Source organism: Coturnix japonica, chromosome 7 (genome assembly GCF_054131305.1).
Source record: "Coturnix japonica strain WE chromosome 7, WE-NBRP24, whole genome shotgun sequence".
Classification (NCBI taxonomy): Eukaryota; Metazoa; Chordata; class Aves; order Galliformes; family Phasianidae; genus Coturnix; species Coturnix japonica.
Window position 1 is genome coordinate 28,666,220 of NC_140669.1, and position 21,105 is coordinate 28,687,324.

General features: G+C 38.9%; 1 protein-coding gene across 2 annotated transcripts in view; it reads right to left on the minus strand.

Annotated features, from left to right (window-relative positions):
* Positions 1 to 19,455, minus strand: part of COL3A1 (collagen type III alpha 1 chain) — a 50,356-nt gene extending 30,901 nt beyond the window's left edge. For both annotated transcript variants that reach the window (XM_085552784.1, XM_015867839.2), the window contains exons 1-4: positions 19,250 to 19,455; positions 3,722 to 3,930; positions 1,843 to 1,875; positions 1,153 to 1,269 (exon numbers count right to left, since the gene is read on the minus strand). In XM_085552784.1, coding sequence (XP_085408910.1) covers positions 1,153 to 1,269; positions 1,843 to 1,875; positions 3,722 to 3,930; positions 19,250 to 19,328 — 438 coding nt within the window. In that variant the 5' untranslated portion in view covers positions 19,329 to 19,455. The remainder of the gene's footprint in view (positions 1 to 1,152; positions 1,270 to 1,842; positions 1,876 to 3,721; positions 3,931 to 19,249) is intronic.
* Between the last annotated feature and the right edge of the window lie 1,650 nt (positions 19,456 to 21,105).

Sequence of the window (21,105 nt, forward strand, 5' to 3'; positions counted from 1 at the left end):
AGGTTGAAATGTCCATGATGCAGCACAAACCACTTAAGAGTACAACAAAGAACACTGCCACATGCTGAAAAAAACTAAGTTGAAGAAAATGTATAATTCAATTAAAATACATTGCTGAGCATAGCTCACAAGGCTACTTGTGCCTAACAATAATGGCTAATTCCCAAGAAGATGGATTTTTAGATATCTAAAGCTGAATCAACAATACTAAAATGCCTTCTTTATTCAGCTAACACTGCTATATTGGGGTCATAGGCTTGGGGCCATTACTCCACTAAGATCTGAGGAGCTCTTTAGCTGCGTCTGCTGTTGAAAAGAGAATTTGGGATTTGGTCGGCTGGAAATAAAGAGGAAAAACAACAAATAGCAACCAAAATGGCACTTGTCTGCAAACAGAGGGCCTGAGTTTTGGTCTAGTTGCCTGGGGATATTTTCTTTTTAAATATGCACTGAGAAAAATGAAAGTGAGAGATGACTCTTATTTAAACATGAGGGAACATACTTTCTCCACCACACTGATCAGATTATTTCTTAGTCATTTAAGAGCATCATCAGATACAGCACCAGAAGTTTCATAAAATATGATAAAACTGAAATTTAACTGCACTTGAGTCAAATCTCACATTTCAAATCTCACAAAATCACAAATAAAGAAAAAACCCAAACCCTGACTGTTATTCAACTGAGTTTTTCAAAGGCACAAATTGCAATCAGATGCCTCTGAAAGCATCATATGTGTGAAGGTACAATGAATAGGTTCTTCACTGTTTTGAAAATCCCCCTGATATGTGTTTTTTAAAACAAAAACAATGGGACAATACTGTGATTCACATGTTACAGGATGTCTCCGATTGCCAGTTCACCACAAGCCTTCCGGGTGTAATGAAGCATCCAATAAAATGTTGCTATTAATCATATTGTGTATGAAGTTTCTCCAGGACAAGGCTGTATTTCCGTAGGGGACTCCTTGTAACACCGTTCTGATTTACCTGCCTGATGGTTTGCTGATGACTGTAAAAGGCTGAAAGACACCCAAGATTTACTGCTACCCCACTCACTCTTTATTTACCTCTGGAAATCAGCGTAGCTTTGGCAAAGGTTAGGTAATACTTATGAGCAACCAAGTAGAAGCTGATTACAGTAATTACTTACACCTCCACTGATGCTGGGACATGACTGGCAGAGACCAGGGGGACCGGGAGCTCCGGGGCTCCCTGGTTGTCCTGGAGGCCCAGGGGCACCAGTTCTGCCCGGAGAACCAGGAGAGCCCTGCCAAGACACAAACGTAGCAGATATGGACATCCAGGCTTCCCTCCATGTGCAAGGGTATTGTGTGACGAACATTTCAATTCAAAGCAAAGTATATGCAACTGGGGGGGAAGCTTCCTCTGTGAAACATAACTACTTGCACACCTAATCATTCAAGAAAGAGGCAGACAGAAGGCAAAATTCACATGATGAAAAAGCTACTAGCAGGTAGAGCCTTACTGCAACCTAAATTTATCAAGCACATCAGGAATATTACACTAGTCAATTCGTGAATGTGAAATTAGCACTGCAAGTGGAATCCAGATCTTTTTTTTACTAGGAAGAAATAACACCATAGCAAGTAATACAGTTCTATCTTTCTTTTCCTCCAATCTGAATTACTGTTACTGAAGCTAAAGAGTTTATTTCAATGTACCTTTAAGGCAGATTTAAAGACAATGCAGACATCATGTAAAGCTGGCTATCTCAGCAGTCAGAATGGGCTATACAACATTGTAAGAAGTGGCTTTTAGTTTTGTTAGTTTTCTTGAGGAAAATTAGAAAAAGAAAAAAAAAAAAAAGCCCTTTACTTACTGGGTCTCCCTTGGGACCTTGTGCATACGAAGGCTAGGAAAAAAAAAAAAAAAAAAAAAAGGAAATTAAGTAAATGAAGAAAGCAAACCAAAATCAAAGTGAAAAATGAATATATAAATATGAAACAAGATGAAAATACGTTTAAATATTGGAATACAGATTCATCAAACACATTTCATTTACTGTTGTTCAGCATATTTAGAAGCTGAGGTTTTTGGGTGGTTGATTTTTTGTCAGCCTATCATCTACATTTTTATGGTGCATTCATAAAATGTGCGCATCTGCTCTAGGTAAAAACCTGGCACTAATGAAGTCAGCAGAATTTTGCCACTGAACGCACTAAGTCTATAAGGGACTGTTTTTCTATATTCTTCTCAGTCCACTAAAAAAGCATGTTAACGAATGCAATGATGTAGTCAATTTTAACTTTCTCTCAGACCTAATTTCCAAGATTATGTATTTTTTCAATTATTAATTTATAGATTAATATCTGGATACTTAATTTATATTTCAGAACAGTGTGGGTTTTTTTTGTTTTTTTTTTTTAATGAGTTCAGCTGATAAAGATAGCAGAGGATATTCAGCTGGAACTGCCTTGGATTTGCAAGGCAGAGTTATCCATTACCCAAGGTCAGCAGGACAGTTTCCTGTTTGGTCCTGGCTGACCAAACTGTTGTACATTGAAGACTGAAGAAGGTAGCCCACATGTTCCACATGCTGACCAGAAAGCAGCTCCTAGACTCAAGGGAGAGAAAGCTGTGTTCAAATGCCCATCACACTTGTATGGACCACTCCTTTGCACCACTGCAACCTGCTCAGTGAAGCAGCTCTGGGAATTCTGAAAGATGTAACAAGGCACTACCATAATGCAGGCAGCACTAGGTGACAGGTGTGTATGTGGAATCTAATGTTAAAAAGATACACTATTTTTAGCACTGCAGTAGTGCATCTTCTGCCTCCCTCTTCTGCCTACACAACTCTTTCAGCCTCTTTTTATCTTACAAGCACATATATCTCTCCTCTCCCATGCACAGACACAGATAATCCCTGTATAATGACCTGTATTTCCTATTCATGCTCAAAGTTGCAATACTGACAGACCATCCAGCCAAAACTTGGAAGCAGTGAAAATCTCAGAAGTCTGTCCCAATTAAATACTCATGTAAGAATCTTTATGAATCTGTAGAAATAGACATACTTCAACTTTTTTTTTATTTTATTTTTTTTAAATCTCATAGATCATAAACAAGCATGAAAAGTTCAGACAAGCTCTGAGTATTTCTACAAGGCAGACCTCCATACAGCTAGCTTAAGCTAACAGTTCAGGTGGGAGATTTGGCATGCTCTAATTACAATGCACTTAGTCACGTAATAATTGTGTAAATTTACTATATGATGATACAGAATTGAGATTATAAGAAAGGAAGACTTGTATCATGTTGTGAAAAGTGTGTTGGCATTAATTTCATAGATATACCTACAGCACGATGTCAACAAACAAGCCATGACCTTTATTCTTATGCTTTGCCATAAAAGGAAACATTTCATAATTGACCATTGTCCTCTGTCCTATTCTTTTTATTTCTGCCTATTGGTGATGTAAAACTGGGCTTAAGTACTTCATGCTTTTAGCTGTATGGTTCAAGGGACTAATGAGTGTTTTATTATCTGATACTAATCCTCTTTTGGAACACAAATGCAGTGAAGTATTCTCAAATTTGCCAAAACAGGGAGAAAACAGTGTAAGTTCAGGCTGCTTTTTATATGTTTTGGTAAAATGTGTCCACTCTAAGTATTTTCCAGGGGCCAGGAAGCGATACCCTTTTTATTTAAATAAATCAGAGTTGGCAATACCAAAGTAACCATATTGAGAACTTACTTTTGTAGGCTGTGGTGTTGTCTGTGGGCAAACTGGACAGCATTCTCCAAAGGGGATCTCTGGGTTGGGACAGTCTAACTCCTGGTCATCACAGATGATGTCATCACAGAGAACAGATCCAGAGTCGCACACACAGATTTGGCATGGCTCTGGTTTCCAAACATCCCTGTCAGCATATTCCTGCCCAAGATGGGTACATCCTCCTAAAGCTATTGGAAATAAAGACAAAGTCATGTTCAGTATTATTTCAGGCATGTTTTCTAAATCAAAGAGGTATAAAATGTAAGCTTTTAGATAGCCTCTTTTGCTTTCTGCAGCAATGTAGTTTATCTGTGAATGGTAAAAGGCTAAAAGCTTCTCTAAATGCACTGTGAGGATCTGTTACATTAATGGTAGAGTCTTTTCTAAATCTATGAATAGACATCAACAGAAACCTCCTGGAGATGAGCCAAAGCCTAATTAACTCTGTAATAATCTTTTGAGTAATTTCTGTGTCAGATTGGATTCTAGTATAATTAGCAACTGAATTGTCTGATGCAGATAAAAAGAAAATGTGCCAAATCTCTCAGATGAGTGTATCAGTGTGACATGGTGTAGGGAGCCTGCTTTGGCAGGGAGGTTGGACTCGATGATCTCTAGAGGTCCCTTCCAACCCCTACAATTCTGTGATTCTGTGTGATTCTGTGATCAGTGGCATCACTCTGCCAACATGAGCACTTACACGGGGATGCAGAATAAGCGGTCTGTCTAGCATGAGCTTTCACTGCTAGCATCTTGCATCAATAGAGAGCATCAAGCCTTTTCAAAATGGCTTTTGAAAGCTGACATATGCAATAGACCTATAAGAATACCCACATTAATTAATCGCCCAAATGGTTTGCCATATACTTGTCATCTGGATTGTTCAAATGCCACAAGTCTTTGCGTTTCTGGGAAACTGTTCATCTGTAATATTCACGTCACTGGGAATTCCTTCCAAAAGCTATTCTACTAATCAAATGTGTTGCAATGAATTTGAAGAGACTGTTGAAAAGCAGCTTTAAACATTAAATTTTGGGTTTGTATGTTCTTAAAGAAACCAGATCCAGGAAGGCTCGTCATTTAATAATGCAATATAAAAACAACATCACACAGTTATCTAAGTTCCCTATAAGCTCTGTAGAAATATTAGAAGTCTCAGGTTGAAAACACAAGTATCAGTGAATGCTTTCAGAAATGGAAATTCTTCCCACGAATGATTCAAAATAACTTTGGAAACAGAAAATGATAGAGCAATAGCTATTTGTGTACGTACACGATCCATAAAGCTGTGGTATTATAAAAACTTGTCTTACTACATATAATTCCCCAAAAAAAAAAAAACAAAAAAAAACCCAAACCCAAAAAAACCACAGAAAGATGCCAGAATACATAATTCAGAACTCTGACATTAAAATTGCCTCTGGCTCCACATGAAAAATTCTGAATGCCATGACGCTGTTGTAATGGAATGAGACTGAATCCAAAACTATACTGCAGCCCACCAGATTTAGTTATGCAGCCCCGTTTTCTTTTCTCACATACAGCACCTTTCATTTTTCCACTACCACTTTAGCACATTCATCCAATTTTCTCTTCTGTTTTTCTTTTTCTTTGCCTTTCTTAGACTCTGTTTCAATACCCAAACCCATGCTCTGTGGCAGGTTCCCACTTCTATGTGCTTCCTCTTTTCTCATGCTTTTTTAACTTCCCTTTTTTTCCCCAATTTATTTACTCAGTTCCATAATACATAACCTCCCTTCTGATCAGCCCTTCATCCTCCTGGCACGACCCTGAACAGTTTGCTTACTTTTCTGCCCTGTATTGAACTGAGATTACTTTCTGAGTCAGATCACATATCTGACTCAGCTCTTTTTCTTGTCCCTGTTGAAGTGACTTTCCCCCTTATGTCTCCCGTGAAGTTCTCCTCCTCCTCTTCCTCTGCTGAGCTTGTAGAGGAAGGCAATGGGGAAAACTACCATGACCTCTTGGCTGGCAGAGAGGCGCACATCTGAATTCCAGCACACAGGGTCACAGCATCAGAAGACACTACCTAGCAGACACTACACCTGATAAATACAGCAATTATGCCACAGTCCTGACATCTTTAGTCTTTCAGGCTAGATTTAGTTTAAAAAAATTTGCCTGGTTTCCCAGCAGCCACCCTACAGAATCACGTCAGCGGGTCTCATGAAAATACACCAATTATCTCCTTGATCAGTCACTCACTGTCTGTCTAATAAACATTTTCCTCTGCTATAAAACCACCAATTACCTTTGGATGTTTAGTGAAAAATCAACTTGACAATATGAAGGAGAAATGCCTTCTGATAAACAGGAAAGCTAAAAAGTACTTTACAAATGAAAAGAGTAGCATTATGAATGAAGTCTTCTCTATGGCCTAACAACCCCTGAAAAAAATGATTTATAATGAACCAGAAGCAGAGTAAGTCAGTGTATGAGCGAGAGGCTCCTGAACTCAAGACACAGAAGGCATTATATTTCATGAGACAGGATACATTCAGATCTACTGGGGACCCTAGAGCTTGCTGACCCTGTGGAAGGAGGGAACTGCAGGCATATGGATCCACCCAGCAGACACCACTTAGCTCTACAGGTTATAAAGTCCTTCTCATTTACTAACACCACAAGAAAGGGAAGAGATCTCTTTTGTTTAGTTTAGGGTAAAATAAAGTTTTGGACAGCACTGTTAAATAAAAATGCCATTAGATAGACCTAAAAACAAAGTCGTTATAGCATGTACATTTAACACTCAAATTAAATCACTAACCTAACTGTACAGGAGAATGGAAATAAAGCAAATTTCACCATTGTCGCAAGGCTGCCATTCAATTATTTTGCAGTAGGCGGCATCATTCAACAGGACAGAGAGGAAAAAAGTTAAAATCTGGATATAATGACATTCACATTTGCCTCTAACTTTCTGGACGTTGTTAAATGAAATAAGAAATAAGCTAGAAAAGTTGCAATGAGAATCTTTGTGGCCTTTGGCACAATGAAAGTATTAAATAGGTTTCCAAAGGAAACTTACATCTGGGAAGACTTAGTCTGTTCAAGACACCCCCTCTGAGCTCGGATGTAGATCTGTGTGTCAGCATATTATGACATAATGCATTTTGCATCGCTCATAAAGATTAAACATTAGTTCCAAAATGCTTTGGAAAGCTGATTTGTGCTAAAGCACTGGCAAGCAATATATAGGAAATAAGGCTGTAAAAAAAGCTGACTTTCCTGCTTCTGGATTTGTGGTGAAACACTCGTGTATTTGCCTTAACCAGATTTTCTGATGGATTCCTAAACATATACACTAGCCTCAGGTTTCAGAAAAATGTTAGAACTGATCAGCATTGTCTTAAGGCAGCACAGAATCTTATTCTGCCCCTCAAAACCTGAATATAGTGGCCAAGGAGAATTTTGTTTCTTTGGCAGTTATTGCACTGGCCTGCTGGTAGTCGTGCCAATCTCCGAATTGTTTTACTAAACATTAACTCTGAATAACTTGGCTTTTATGCCTTTTGCTAAGTATTCACATTTTAAAGTATTTCTATGTTTTGCTGTAACATTTCTCTGGGTCAAACTAAAAAAAAAAAAAAAAAAAAAGGCAACGCAATATATATTTGACATTCACTGGTTTTCCTATTTTCTAACCAACCAGACTAGCAGCCATGCACAAGCATATGAATCATGCAGAGCTAAAAGGAAAATCACCATCCAGTCTTGAAGGACCTATAAGAGCGGAAAATAAAGGAGCTCAGCTAGGTACGTGATGAAATAAATATGGTAATTTAAGCCTGGAAATTGATGACATAATTCCAATACCATCAAGGTGAATGAGAATATGTTAGTAAGTACCATGACCTGAGAAGCTGGCCTTCTTTATAGTCTGGCTTTGTAGCTTTTGGCTTTGTACCTGTGCAAGCACTGTGATCACAATTTAACCACATTCATGTGGCACAAGGAAAAAATATTCTAACAGCATCCTCAAAAACCACAGGATTTTCCCACTTCAGACAAAGCATAATTCCAGCTATTACATTAGATGCAAACTCACACATCCCAGCGGTCAACAGAACTGAGGAGGTTTAATCTGCCAGATTCTGGTCACCACCACCAGCCAATCAAGAGTTTTGCAATTATTTAATGTCAAGTCTCAGGGACTGAAACAAAGGAGGCCTTACCCCTACCTTTAACTGCATCCAAAGTTTTCTGGAGTCAGGAAACAATAGAAAGCTTCTAATTCCTTACTCTGACCTAATTGTTTGTTTTCCTGTATGACTTCAGAAATTAGTTACACATTTCTTCTAGAGTAACTGCTATCCACTATCGTGCATCCAGCAATGTTCTGTATATACCGGTTAATTAAAAGACTAAAGATAGATGATGAAGTTCCCTTTCAGTGGAAATAGCCCCATTTTCCCTGACACTGGAATCCTGAATGACGTCTGCTTTCCATCCGCAGGGCAGAAAAATAATGCTACAGAGCCTACCTCAAAGCAAGCAGTTTGGACTTACTGTCTGGCATTATAACACTGTTTATAAGAAAATCAAACATGTTCATTCCATCCTGTGATGTGTAATGGAAACAAATGGACTCTCCTCACCAACTAATTGGCTGGCTGGTCCCGCTTAGTCCACGCAGTCGCCAGTGAGGTAAGTGCTGAGCACTCAAAAAGCCTGAGGTAGGTTGCATTTTACAGCAGTTAGGGAAAAAAAAGTGGAAATATAAGAAAAGAAGTTGTTTAACAAGACTTTTTTAAACTGAGCCTCCCAGACATGTTCTCAGCTGGAAATGCTCTATAACAGCTGCAAATCTTGTACTGTGTGTATGGACAAACAGATGCATCCAGGGTGAAAACTTCATTGGTAAAACACCAAGTAGCATCAAGAAATATCAGACATATCATCTTAAAAGTCTCTCTTTCTCCACCATCTGCAGAAAGATGTGATGTAACTAGGTGCAATGGAAGGGAGTGTGACTAAATGGCTCCCAGATTTCCCAAGTCTCACAGCAAAAAGACTTTTAGACTGAAAGCGAAGCCTTCCAACTTCTAAGTATTGTCCACTGCTCCAGTCCCAGGCACATTCCTCTTTTATGTTCAGGATTCCAATTTTTCTGTATCTGTATCTTAAGAAGGCTGCTGCTCTCCTTGTTTGTTCTGAAGTTTGAAGTGATATGGGTTGCCACAGCTCTGTTTCAACAGTCATGTTTCACAAACCGCTCTTTTCAGTCTAGTGACATCCTTGAATGGCATTCTTTATTCAACTCCTAAAGGTCACCCTGCCACAAAAGCATTGCTCTGAATCAGGGACCAGTGCCAAACTATCAGGGATGTTGTTGCATGACAGCCTCGCTGCCTTCAGTTACTGGATGGTGTAGAGAAAAATGGCAAAAGACAGTTCTTTATTCAAAGCTGCTAATAAGAAAACTAAGTGAAGAACTTTTTTGGTCTAGTTTGTGTTGTTGGGTGGGTATTTTTTCTTTATATTTTTCAGAACTGTCATTTCAGATGTAGCCATAGGAGGGGCAGGGTACAGCACAATGCTGCCTACTGATGGTTGCTCAAAGAATTTTTTTTCCTGTTTTTGGAATTGTAGAAGTCATGCTGGGAAAGGCACCTGATGGATGCAAGAGATGCTTATTCACCTTTCATCATTAACTATTTCTCAAAAACATCACAGACTAAATGCTTTTTTTTGTTTGTTTGTAAAGTATAAATCCTGAACAACTGTATATAATGCAATGTTATCCTTGGATATGCTCTTCAAAGTCATCTGAAAAAAGGTTAAATTAAGAAATAGTATTTTTAACAGAATGGAATAAAATAAAATAAAATGGAATAAATAAAATATAAAGTTATTTATTTTATTTTAATAAAGATACACCTGTTTGCTTACAATCATTCATTCTCAACTTAAGGGGGAACTTTACAGTAAGAGCAACAGAGCACTGGACCAGGCTGTGGGGGGAGGCTGCGGATTCTCCTTCCCCAGAGATACTCAAGACCTGCCTGGATGCCTACCTATGTAGCCTATAGTGGGGGTCCTGCTTTGCAAGAGGGGGCTGAACTTCATGATCTCTAGAGGTCCCTACTGTTTCCTCCTATTCTACGATTCTGTGATTCTGTAAATACCAGCTGATTAGAAACTCAGAAACTCCCTTTGTTTCTAATCTAATTATTCTGGTGGGAACTGAAGGTCTTCAGTCTCCTACAAAATCCAACACTTTAACTGTTCACAACTTTAGTAGGACACATAGGAAGAAATATTTCATCTCAATTCAGCGCACACTTTTAGAGGGCCCATTGTATAACTTGTCAACCACTCTTCTAATTACTGGTAAAGTGCCTATGAGACTTTTCCATTCCATCTGTTCTTACAACATATTTTGACATATCACCTTTAGTGTCATTTGGTGCCACTCTAAAAATAAGAAATAAGCCGCAATCAGTAGTGCTGGTATAAATTCTTACTGCTGATCTGATTTTAATGTGTTCCTCATTTTTAGAGTAGACAATGCCAAATGGCACAAAGGCCTGTGTGTAAATCCTCAACCAGATGGAAAATGACATAAATCCACGGTTGGATTTGATTACCGATGATTTTATGGATGTATTAGTTTCCTTAAATATACACCCTGTCCACTCCTTGGACAGTCGATGAAAGGGTGTATGGTTAGAGTTCAAGTGTAATGGTAATGTTAATTTTATCCCTTCAAAGACTAGCCTAGCATATTTTTGAATAAGGAGCAACAACTACATACAGGGATTAATTAAGTGGAAAAAAAATCCAGCACAACATTTTGTCAGAAATTTCAAAAATAAAAACAGCAACAACAACAAGAAAAACCCCAAATGATCTTAATGTGTACCACAAGACTGTCTTCTACATGGCTAATTTGTTGTCCTACTCTTGCTTTAGGCCTAAATTAAACCTGGATATTCATTCTGTACAAGGAAATTTCCCGAATACTGCATTAAAGTTCTTTTTTAAAAAGAGATTCAAGTTTTGAGTGGGACATGACCTTCTCCTCCCCCGTGTCTCAGTAAGAGAGCTAACAACTTTGTGCAATGCAGTTTCTGTTCTTTGTCTTGGAAGATATTGGCTTAGTTCAATACTCCTCTCTTGAGACTACAACAGATGGGAAATGTTACAGTGCAGAGTATTACATATGGAAACAGCATTTATATTTTCAGATATATTGGGCAAAGTCAGCCCCCTTGTAACTCCATGGCTGTGGAGGATTTCCATCAGAGATGAGTAAAACAGCAGGGGGTCAAGTTTTAAACTCACATTATTCCCTGCACAGTTTTATTGATTTCCCTGTAATTTCAGAAGTTGGAAGTAAATGAAGGATTTGGTTCTTGTATTTAATATTCCAGTGATGGATTAAAGTACTCTGGCATATATTCCACAGAAAACAATCATGTCTTTGACTGCCAATAAATTAAAGGGTATTTGTAATTCACAAGGTCAGGGGAAAAAGAAAACCCATCAGGCAACTCTGAATGCCTAGAGCATCATTAGCTTAGTTTCATCTGCTAAATGATCTGTATTCATTTACTCTTTATTCCAGTCTGTACTAATTCACCTCACATTCAGTTTGGACAGTTTGTTGAGTACACATGGTTGTATTTCATTCTTATAGCAGATACTTATTGGCTTATTGTACACTGGGCACAACATTCTTAGTAGCAACATGATGAGCCTACTGAAGTCAGTACTACAAGGGTTTTCTCAGGGTACAAAAGACTGCTTCTCTATTTTCCAAATGAAGCCCTAAAAGTTTCCAAAATGAATCATCTAAATGATCATTTTTGTCCCTATCAAAGGTTCTGCTGCTTGCCCAGCATCTTGCATGCTTTGTGCTCAGCGAAGATAAGCACCTCCTCAGAAAAGGGGAGGGTTGCAGCATCTTGAGCAGGCGCAGCCAGATGAAACCGTTTATTTTCTGGAGTTCTTAACAGGTATGAGAGAAAGTGCTTGAGCAAGAGGAAACCTGATAGATGAACAGGCTCTATCTTCTTACCCTTTTTTCTTTTTCACTGAAAGAAGTTTACAACACTATTTCTCTGTGCAGCTGCTCTAGCAAGAAAAGAATCAATTGGATCTGTACTCTGCTTTCCTTATTTTTCTTCTCCATATTCACGCTATTCTGACCATGCAAAATAAGAAGCTCTAACAAGAGGACCACACTGCAACACTGAAGCTACCAAAAGGCTCAGAACATTGCACAAAGACTCTTGCTAACATCTGAGCATATTTCAATTGCTCTTTTCAAAGACTTGCAATTCCCACTGCACAGCCTATTGTTTGCTTTCACTAGAACATTCCTCTCTTAAACAACTGGCACAGAATGACTGCTGCTCTGCAGGGAAGAGAGCAAGCACCATACAGCAGACTTAAAGACAAGCCCAGAAAAAACCACAGATTTTCAAAAGAGCCTCTCGCGAACACAGAAGTGTTTTCCAAGAGAATATGAAGGCTTTTGTTTCAGTCCTTATAGCTGAAGGAGAATGCAGAAGATGAAGTTCATTCTCCTTTGATCCTCAGTGTAGCTATTACCCTTGACATCAAAGAAAAATACAGTGATGCCACCCATATTTTCCATTAGCTGTTATGTGAGCAAGCAAGCAATTGTTTCTTGTATGTCCATTTAAAAAAAGCAGCTCCGACTTTGTTCTTACTTTTTTCCCTAAAAGAAAACAAAGAAAAGAGAGGGCAAAAGAAGTGGCATAAAGTAGATGAGAAAGAATAGGGGGAAAATAGATATTCACTGCATATGGTTTGCAAAATCCAGTCAGTGGGCGTGAATTTCAGTGGGAACTAATTACGTCCAGAAATTTTCCAAGAGTTGCAGTGCTGGGTTGCTGTGGGATGTAACTTTCAGACATGGATCATCATCCTTTGATATCTACTGCTGTAAACATGCACAGTCTGTTTCTGGCTTCTGGTGCCCTTTGTAGTGTGGGGGTTAGGAATAACGCAGAGCCTGAAGCTGCCACAGTGGCCCACACAAGTTTTTCACATGGAACCATACTTTTGGCTATTCTTGTAGGAAAGCAGAAGTGCCTGCACCACCCTGCAGGGTGAGATGAAGAATAACTGGGAGAAAAGTGGTAGCAGACAAGAGTTTGGACAGCCTTGTGTTCTGCATTATGTTGCAGGCTATTCTGGTACTAAGTCAGATATGTTCTTAAATTAACAAACTTCACTCCACCGTTAGTTGTCAAAATACCACAACGCTTTCAGTGTTAAATACATATAAGTGCTCATTATCTTTACATTCTTCCTACTTGATGTCCTCTGCATATGTTACCTCCCCTGGCAGCCACCTCTTAAAGGACTATTTGTGTGATGTAAAGCAAGACAACACCGGAGGAGTTAAAGTTTAAAGGAGGTACTGCCTCTGTTCTCCTTCTGATCGCCTGTGCTTAAGTGAAGGGGTGGACTTAAATGAGGGAAAAATGGAAGCACTCAGCTAATCTGAAAGGAATCTCTTCTGCTGTCCTTTCACTAAACAAAGCCAGAAGTCCCAGAATTGAAGTTTATCCAAACAAAAGCCAACAAACGATTGCTGTTAGAGGGGGTTATATCATGTTTTCCAATGTCATTTTGACATGAAGCAGGCAGAGATTTCAACTTTGCACGTTCAGAGACAAGGAGATTGTTAATAAGGGAAAATAAATAGATGTGTTGGTTGGAACTAAGGTACCCCTACCCAAGCAAAAAGAGAAGAACCTTTCCTATGCCATATAAAATGAGAAAAAGTAAAAGTTGTTTGAAAACACAAATGCAGTGTACAATTTTCTGTGTCTCTGTGTTGAAGATCTATTGCTTACGTCAGTGACGGAATTCATTGCTCCTTGTATCCTTCTAGCATTGAAGACAGAATAAGCACAACTCTACTGTACTTACAGAAGAAGTTTTCTAACTCCCGTAATGTGTTACAAATATGGTAATTTTTAAATGGCTGTGGCAGTGATCACTCTGGCAGCCATAATCAGGAGAAAAGTATGGGATCATCTTTGAAGCTGTTGAAGCTGCTATGCAACTTCAAAGCAACATGAGAAATATTAAGGGCACACTTTCCCAGAATTTTTATTTCCCTGTAATAACGTGTCTGACTGGGCTGAATGGAGAAGAATCAGAAAATTCTGTGGGAATCCCTTCTAAATTATAGAGGGACAAACCATCTTTTGCCACAAAAGCCAAGAACAAGACAGAAAGCAAAGCTTCAAAAATTCTGTGCATCAGAAGATTCAATGGAAGAAATAGACTACTTGAAGTACAGGCTGTCCAGCAGCAGTAACTAAGCCATATCTAGCTACCCCATCTATGAGTTTTTGGGAAAACAACTGCATTGAGTTTTCTTGTGGCAGCCCTACAACAGAGAGAACAGCACTGTAAGCAGCATGACCTCAAATATCTTTTTTTCCCTGGGCCTCATGCTGGAAATGGGCTGCAGACTGAGGGCTGGGGCTATGGCACACATGCCCTTCTGCAGCAATCTACACTTCTTTCAACAGCCCCTCATGACAGAACAGAAACAAAAAAACTCTTTTTCTCGTATCCCTCCTGGAGTCAGAATCACATCCATGCCCAGTGCTCCCTATGCACAGTACATACACTGTGGATGTACTGATGTATGGACAACTTGGTAAACCACTGTAGCAGCTACTCAAAGGTAAAACACTGCTGTTAAAATATTTCCATTTTAGATCCACTTTGGGTTGAAGGTTATTTACTTAGCTGACAAAACTCAAAACCGCAAAGTCACAGAACTGTAGATATACAATTAGGCTACATATACTGAACTCTTTAAACCACTTTAAGGTTGTGTAATGACAGTTTACCAAGCAACCTCAAGGAGAATGAGGCCATTAATTTGAAATTAATTCAGTTACTTCAAGTCCAACAAAAAAACCTTCCTAACAACATATATTTGCCTTTGCCAGTAGTTTTGCTTTCCTAAGCTGACATCTGTTTTGTTTCTTAAGCTTAGCTAAAACATAACAACTTGGACTTTTAAAGGACAATACTATCTCACTAATTTCCATTTCTGGTGGCTCTGAGGAATTATTGCTTCAAATCAACAAACTAAAACATGCAACTGCAAGAGCAGCTGTTGCTTGAGCTCTTCTCCAGACAACTAACCCTCTGTAAGAGTACCAGGAGCAAGGCAGCTCTCAGGTTGACCACCAGCCTGGGGAACGTTCTTTGTTACTTCCTGTACTGGTAGGCTGAACGCTTCAACCCTAGAGAGACTATTTCTAATCCACAGTGCTAGGTGACTGCATCACTGTGGTTACTGATCTTCAGCATGCTTTCTTGATTATCAAGCCAGATACATACATTTCTGATTTAAACAAGGCATGATCGTTAGCACATAGCTGTGAAAATAACTAGTACACCACAGCCTGATTGATCAGCTAGTCTGTGAAACAAAAGAAGTCATAATAACTCCTTTCTTTCTTGGTCCTGAAGAGCATCTAACATCCAGCAGTTGTGTAAGACCGGTATCAGCTAAGATTTTGCAAGTGACAATTGCCTAATACAAATCTCAAAACTCTGGCTTAAGCTGGGTGAAGAAATATGAGCGCTGTGTAATCTGCAATATAAGTAAGGGAGCAAATGTAATGGCTCTGAGGCATCATTAGTAACATCAGTGCCAAAGACAAACACCTCTGCCTCCTCTCCCTTTAATAAAGCAAGAGACATTTCCAATTCCAGCTCCTCCTTTAAAAACTCAGCCTGCACAGACTTGGCCTCAAATAAGAAACAAATATGGAAAATAATGAAAGGGATATTTAATGGTCTCATTTTGCTAAGTTTAATATATTCCAGGGATGTGTGATCTACAGTGTGTTTATGAAATCTGACACATTTCCAAGAATATATATATAACGTTTTGAGGGGATGTGTTCCCCAGGCTTTCATTGACCTGGACTTATCCAAGATACAAAGGGATGTATGAACCTTCCCTAAGCATAACCTTGCCTGCAGCGTGCTCCTATAAACCAGCCAGGAAAAATGGAAGAAGAGCAGTAACCCCACGACCTTTTGTGCCTTCAGTCTTCAAGACAATTTAAGAGCATGTATCCATCAAACAGATAATTACATATTTATTTAACAACCCAGAAGAGGACTTCTACATGCTACCACAGTCTTTAAGAAAAGACAGTCCCAATTGTCATTATTAGTAGTAAATTTATCAACCAAGAATGAATATTGCAAGGTTGCATATATGTAAGTGTTAAAAACACTGGAACTCATACTGCACCCAAGCCATACCCACCTACTCCGTTCCTCATCTAATTCTTTTCTCGTAAAAGCACACAAAATAATTCATCAAAAACCTGTTTTTAAGTGTTTCTAATATATCACCCTTCCTTTCTGGGTATTTTAATCTCAAATAGGGACTTAGCAATAAGAGTTCTTAGCACGCTGTCTCCTAAAGCATATATATAACAGTTAAACTTTATTTTAAAGCTGTAACTCAGAACTCAGTCTAATAAGGAATATGAATATGTCTTCCCACTGATATTTAAAAATTTAGTAATTATCTCAGAAATGAACTTTCTGACCGGATGTTCAAGATAATACATCACAATGAAACACTACACTACATTACAGCAAAAAAACTAGATGGAATAACAATGAAGGGTTTCTGGCTCTGGTCTCCTCCTGCTTTTAGAACAGATGTGCTTTCTTAATGACCTCAACAGAGTTCCTCACAGACTGCTAGGTGTGCTTGGAAGGGTCTTGTGACAGGTTAGTCAGGCGGCATTTACACATCCCGGATACAACTAAGATAGGCCCACATCCACCTCAGCTCCCTTCTGGGACCATGAGAGGGGATGTACACGTGCTTCATTTGTAGCAAGTGTAATCTGCCAATTCATCCAGCCAGTTCCCCAAAATTAACACCATTTTCTATAAGTCACTGTCTGTGTTGACAGTGCAAGCCTAAGTCAAACACAATAAATGTAGGCCTTAAAACTAGCACATGTTACACAAATCACGTGGGCTAGATAGGGGCTGGATTTCTTCCCCGAAGAAGGCTTTAGACTTCTTATGCTATTTGATAGTCTTAGGTGCAGCAGGTAAAGGTGCCACCAAATGATGACACCAGCAGACATATCAGCCTAAACACTCAGTTTTGCAAGACACAATACACATCAGAAAACATGAACCTTTTCAAACTGACTTCATTTACAAGCTCAAACGGATTACTAGGATACATAAATTTTCTTCCTCAAAGCTGCAAATAATTTCATATTCCACAATATCCAGATCCCAAGCTTTTGAAGAAGTTCAGTCTGAGGCTGTACTCAAACTGCCATTCCATCTCTTACAATAATACAAAGAGACATATAGCCCAGCGGTACATCTGACAATCCTAAACTTAAGTGTATACTGAGCAGTTTCCTTAATATCTTTCCAAGTCTTGCCTGCTGGCAGGCTTTCCCAAGGAAAATTTCATATTGACTTACATTTGATACTAACCATATAAACATTTTTCTTGACAAGAGAGAGCATTTTCGCATGTCTGGAAAGTCTATTTTGAACTGTGGAAAAATTGGTTTCAGTCCATCACCGCCTCGCACGTGGATTCACAATGCCAATAACCAACAATTACAACCTCTTTCCTTCTAAGACAAGCAAACTGAGAAGCATGGAAAGGCGCATTCCAAAGAGGGGACGGCACTGGACATACTAAAGGCTAACACACATTTTATCAATCTCTCTGTAACTGCATCTAAGTAGTATGGAAATGAGCCCAGTTACTACACCATGAAATAGGAATGTGGCAGGGAAATGAGAGTAGTCCCTCACACTTCATTTGTATATTGTTCTTGAACCCCAGATAGATCGTCTCTGAAACCAAATAAGTGTTTCACTTCAGAATTGTCCAGGGATGCAACCAGAGTGAGAAAAAGAGACCTGACACTCAGGTGGACTCACTTAATCAGAATAAATAAAACTGATGCTTGTTCTTTTTCTGTTAGATACTCCTTATCCTTCTGAAGTGAAAGATAATACATAACACATATTTAATACAAATTATATATGTATACTACCTTTTGGTGTAAGCAGACAAATAATTCAATGCAAACAATTGCCCAAATTTTACAGTATTGTCATCACAGGGATTAATGGAAAGCAGAGTATATACTAGAGAAACAGGAAAAGCGTAAGTGTACAGTAAACTCCATTTCTTGCCCACAAGACAGCTTTCTTCACAGCTGCCTCACAGCACAGTGAGGAGGGCTGCTGCTGCTGCGGGCAATACAACCTGGCTGCCACAGGTGGCCGCTGGTCTCTGGGATCCTCCCCATTTCTAGGCTGGACAAGGCAGGTAGGTTTGCCATAGAACGGTTGAGTAGTTGCCATGATTTGTAGCACATAGACCAGGGGAGGGTGTGGTTTTAAAGGCATTTGTCTTTCTTTTGCTATAGCTTATCTGGCTGCCACTAAACAAGTGATTTGTAGTTTTTCATTGCCTTAATACAGGAATAAATAAGTAACATATTTTAAATTTACAAGAAAGATCAATGTTTTATCTTAAGGAAGGTCTGGTCTAAACTGCTTGGCAAGTAGGAACGGAACACATCCAAAAATGGTCAGATACACTTGTGGAATGTCAGTTGTTTAACTTAAATAACGATATCACGCTTATCTCCGCAGTAAGCTCAATAATCCAGTATGAAGTATTTCTTTCCTCCCTCCAAATTCCATGCTCATTGCTGCTCAGTGGGCACACACACACCCGCTCGCACTCCTAAACCCCCTCAGCCACTGTTCACTCCCAAAAGGAACCAAAGCAGTCTGCAGATGTGCAACAGAAACCATTGCAGCTGGGGAATTCTCTCACTCCCCTGCTTTATGTTCAAGAAAAAATCCTGCACCCTGACATATTTTTCATGTATCACTCTAAAAAAAAAAAAAAAAAAAAAAACAAAAAACCACCACAAAAAGTAATTCACCACAAACGAGGAGAGCTTTTCGGCTGTTTTCTGTGCACAAATAGCTTAAACAAAGCCTCATGCTGCAGTGGGAGAAACAGGCAAGTACAAAGAAGAGCTGCAGATACAAAACTGGAAGCAAAGACTTTTTTCTGACAAATAGCTTACAGACAGCACCCAGCCAGCAGTTCAAATGCTATTCCAAGAGCTAAAGGAAACAGTCGCAAAACTTTTCCATGTCAGTACCAGGAAAACAAGTAAGAACAAGAAGAAATGCAGCACAGGCAGAGAGCGCCATGCAGTTCCTTTAGCCTCAGAAAAACAGCAAAGCAAAGAGCAAACTTGGGAGAGTAAAGCACGCTCCTGGAGCTTCCAGCTTCAGCCTTCCCTGCCTGACTGCTGGGTTAGCAAAGGAAAAGTGTTCTGGTGAAATCTGTGAGTACGCATTTCTTACCAGCTATTAAAAGGATTGGTGAAAATAAAAAATAAAAATATTAAATCATAAAAAGCTTGAATTACTCACCGTCTTGTTGTGCCAAAATAACTGAGGGTTGAAACACGGCAAGAATGAGAAAACTTAACTTTTGCACAAAGCTCATCATGTCTAAATATTAGACATGAGACTCTCTGTGCAAAAAGAAAAATGGGGGGGAAAGAAAAATCTATTCAAATTAGCGACATTGGTTGTTCCCTGCCCTTCCAGCATCGGGCCATGTACAGAACTCAGCCACAAGCATTCCCCAGCTTTGGCCTTAAATAGGAAAAAAATTGGCTTACTTTACTTTTCCACCCCCTTTACTGTAATTTGAGAAGACGACCCATCCCCTAACACTAAATGAATGATTAATATTTCTTTTGGCTTTACAGAAGAATAAAGTCAACTAAACAAGATACACAGCACATCTGGAGCTTTTGTGCGTGCCTGAAGTGCATGCTGAGCCTACATACGCGCAGTTAGTACACACTGTGTGCGAGATGTATGGAAGTGAGAAAAGGAATCCAGCCATAACCTCCCTGGGGCAAAGTATTTTTCACGCAAATCAGCAGCCACTGGGTACAGCCAAACACAAGTTTTAATTCTTAGTGTTTCCCATTTGAAACACAAGGTGAGAGTCTTACGTAACCCCACAAAGGGAGAAATCTCAGCTATGCATACCTAGGTAGTTTTGCTGAGGAGCCACCTCAGTTAGTGAAGGGGGGGGCTGGGGGGAGGGAGGGCAGTGGCAACAAATTGCAACCCTTCTGTGACAGCGCTTTTCTCACATCAGAATTTAGTGTGACCTAGGGAGACATGTCATAATATAATAAATAATTTCAATAGATCTTATTCAGAGGCACTGATTTCACAAACTAATACTTTTCAAATAATTCAGCATGATGATATGATTATTGTATTTGGAAGGAATGCAGAACAAATACCAGCTTTTTCCTAACTGTCTGCTCCTCAAACAGGAGGGCACAGCTAAAAATCCATCTTGAGACTTCTATTTTTCATTAGCCTCATTTCTTTCATTGTTCCATTTAACACATCATTGAGAACAAGAAAGATCGGCATGTAGAAAGCTATTTTCCAAATCACATGCTTTAAACAGACTTCATTACTAATGCAGTTTTGTTCACTATGTAGCTTTAATTAAATAAAAGTTTGGGGGACTCCACAGTAAAGGCAGAAAGCTATATCAAAGCGCACCTCTGATAAACCAGGAATCAAATGAATTACTGCTCTCAATTAATTTACTCCAGCTCATTAACTGCAAGAGCGCTCACTCATTTACTCTTGAGTATCACTAAGATTACAATAAGCCAGGGAACTGTCTCTTGTCAATAATGCATTTTTGCATTACACCCTGAGATCCCAAAAAAACCTAATTCCAAAAATGGATCCATGTTTCTGCATGCAAAAAATAAATAAATAGAATTAAATAAAAAATCTTGAGGTTATCTTTTAATCTGATAGGTATAACATCTTACTTCAAAACCTATTTATCTCAAACATTTATTTGCACTTTAATGGAAAAGCTCTATTCTGCCTGGGTCACCTAGGGTGAAGCAGGCAGAAACAAGTATGAAGAGGTCTTAAATAACTTAATGCCACTTTCAACATAAGCAAAGGGTCTCTTCTGTGTTTATACAACCATAAGGTGTGAATAGCTTCATGCATTTCAATAGTGTTATGTGCAGCTTTTTTTTTTTTTTTTTTTAAATGAACTAAGTACCCTTAAATTGCCCATTTTGTCTTTGTTAAGATAGCAGAGTTACTTTACATAGCTTTATATTTTCATATGCAGTATCCTACTACTTAATAGGCTAGGTTACCTGGCTTATACATTTCAAGTAGCTGCAATAAATAAACAGTTGACCACCAGCTCTTGAGCTACC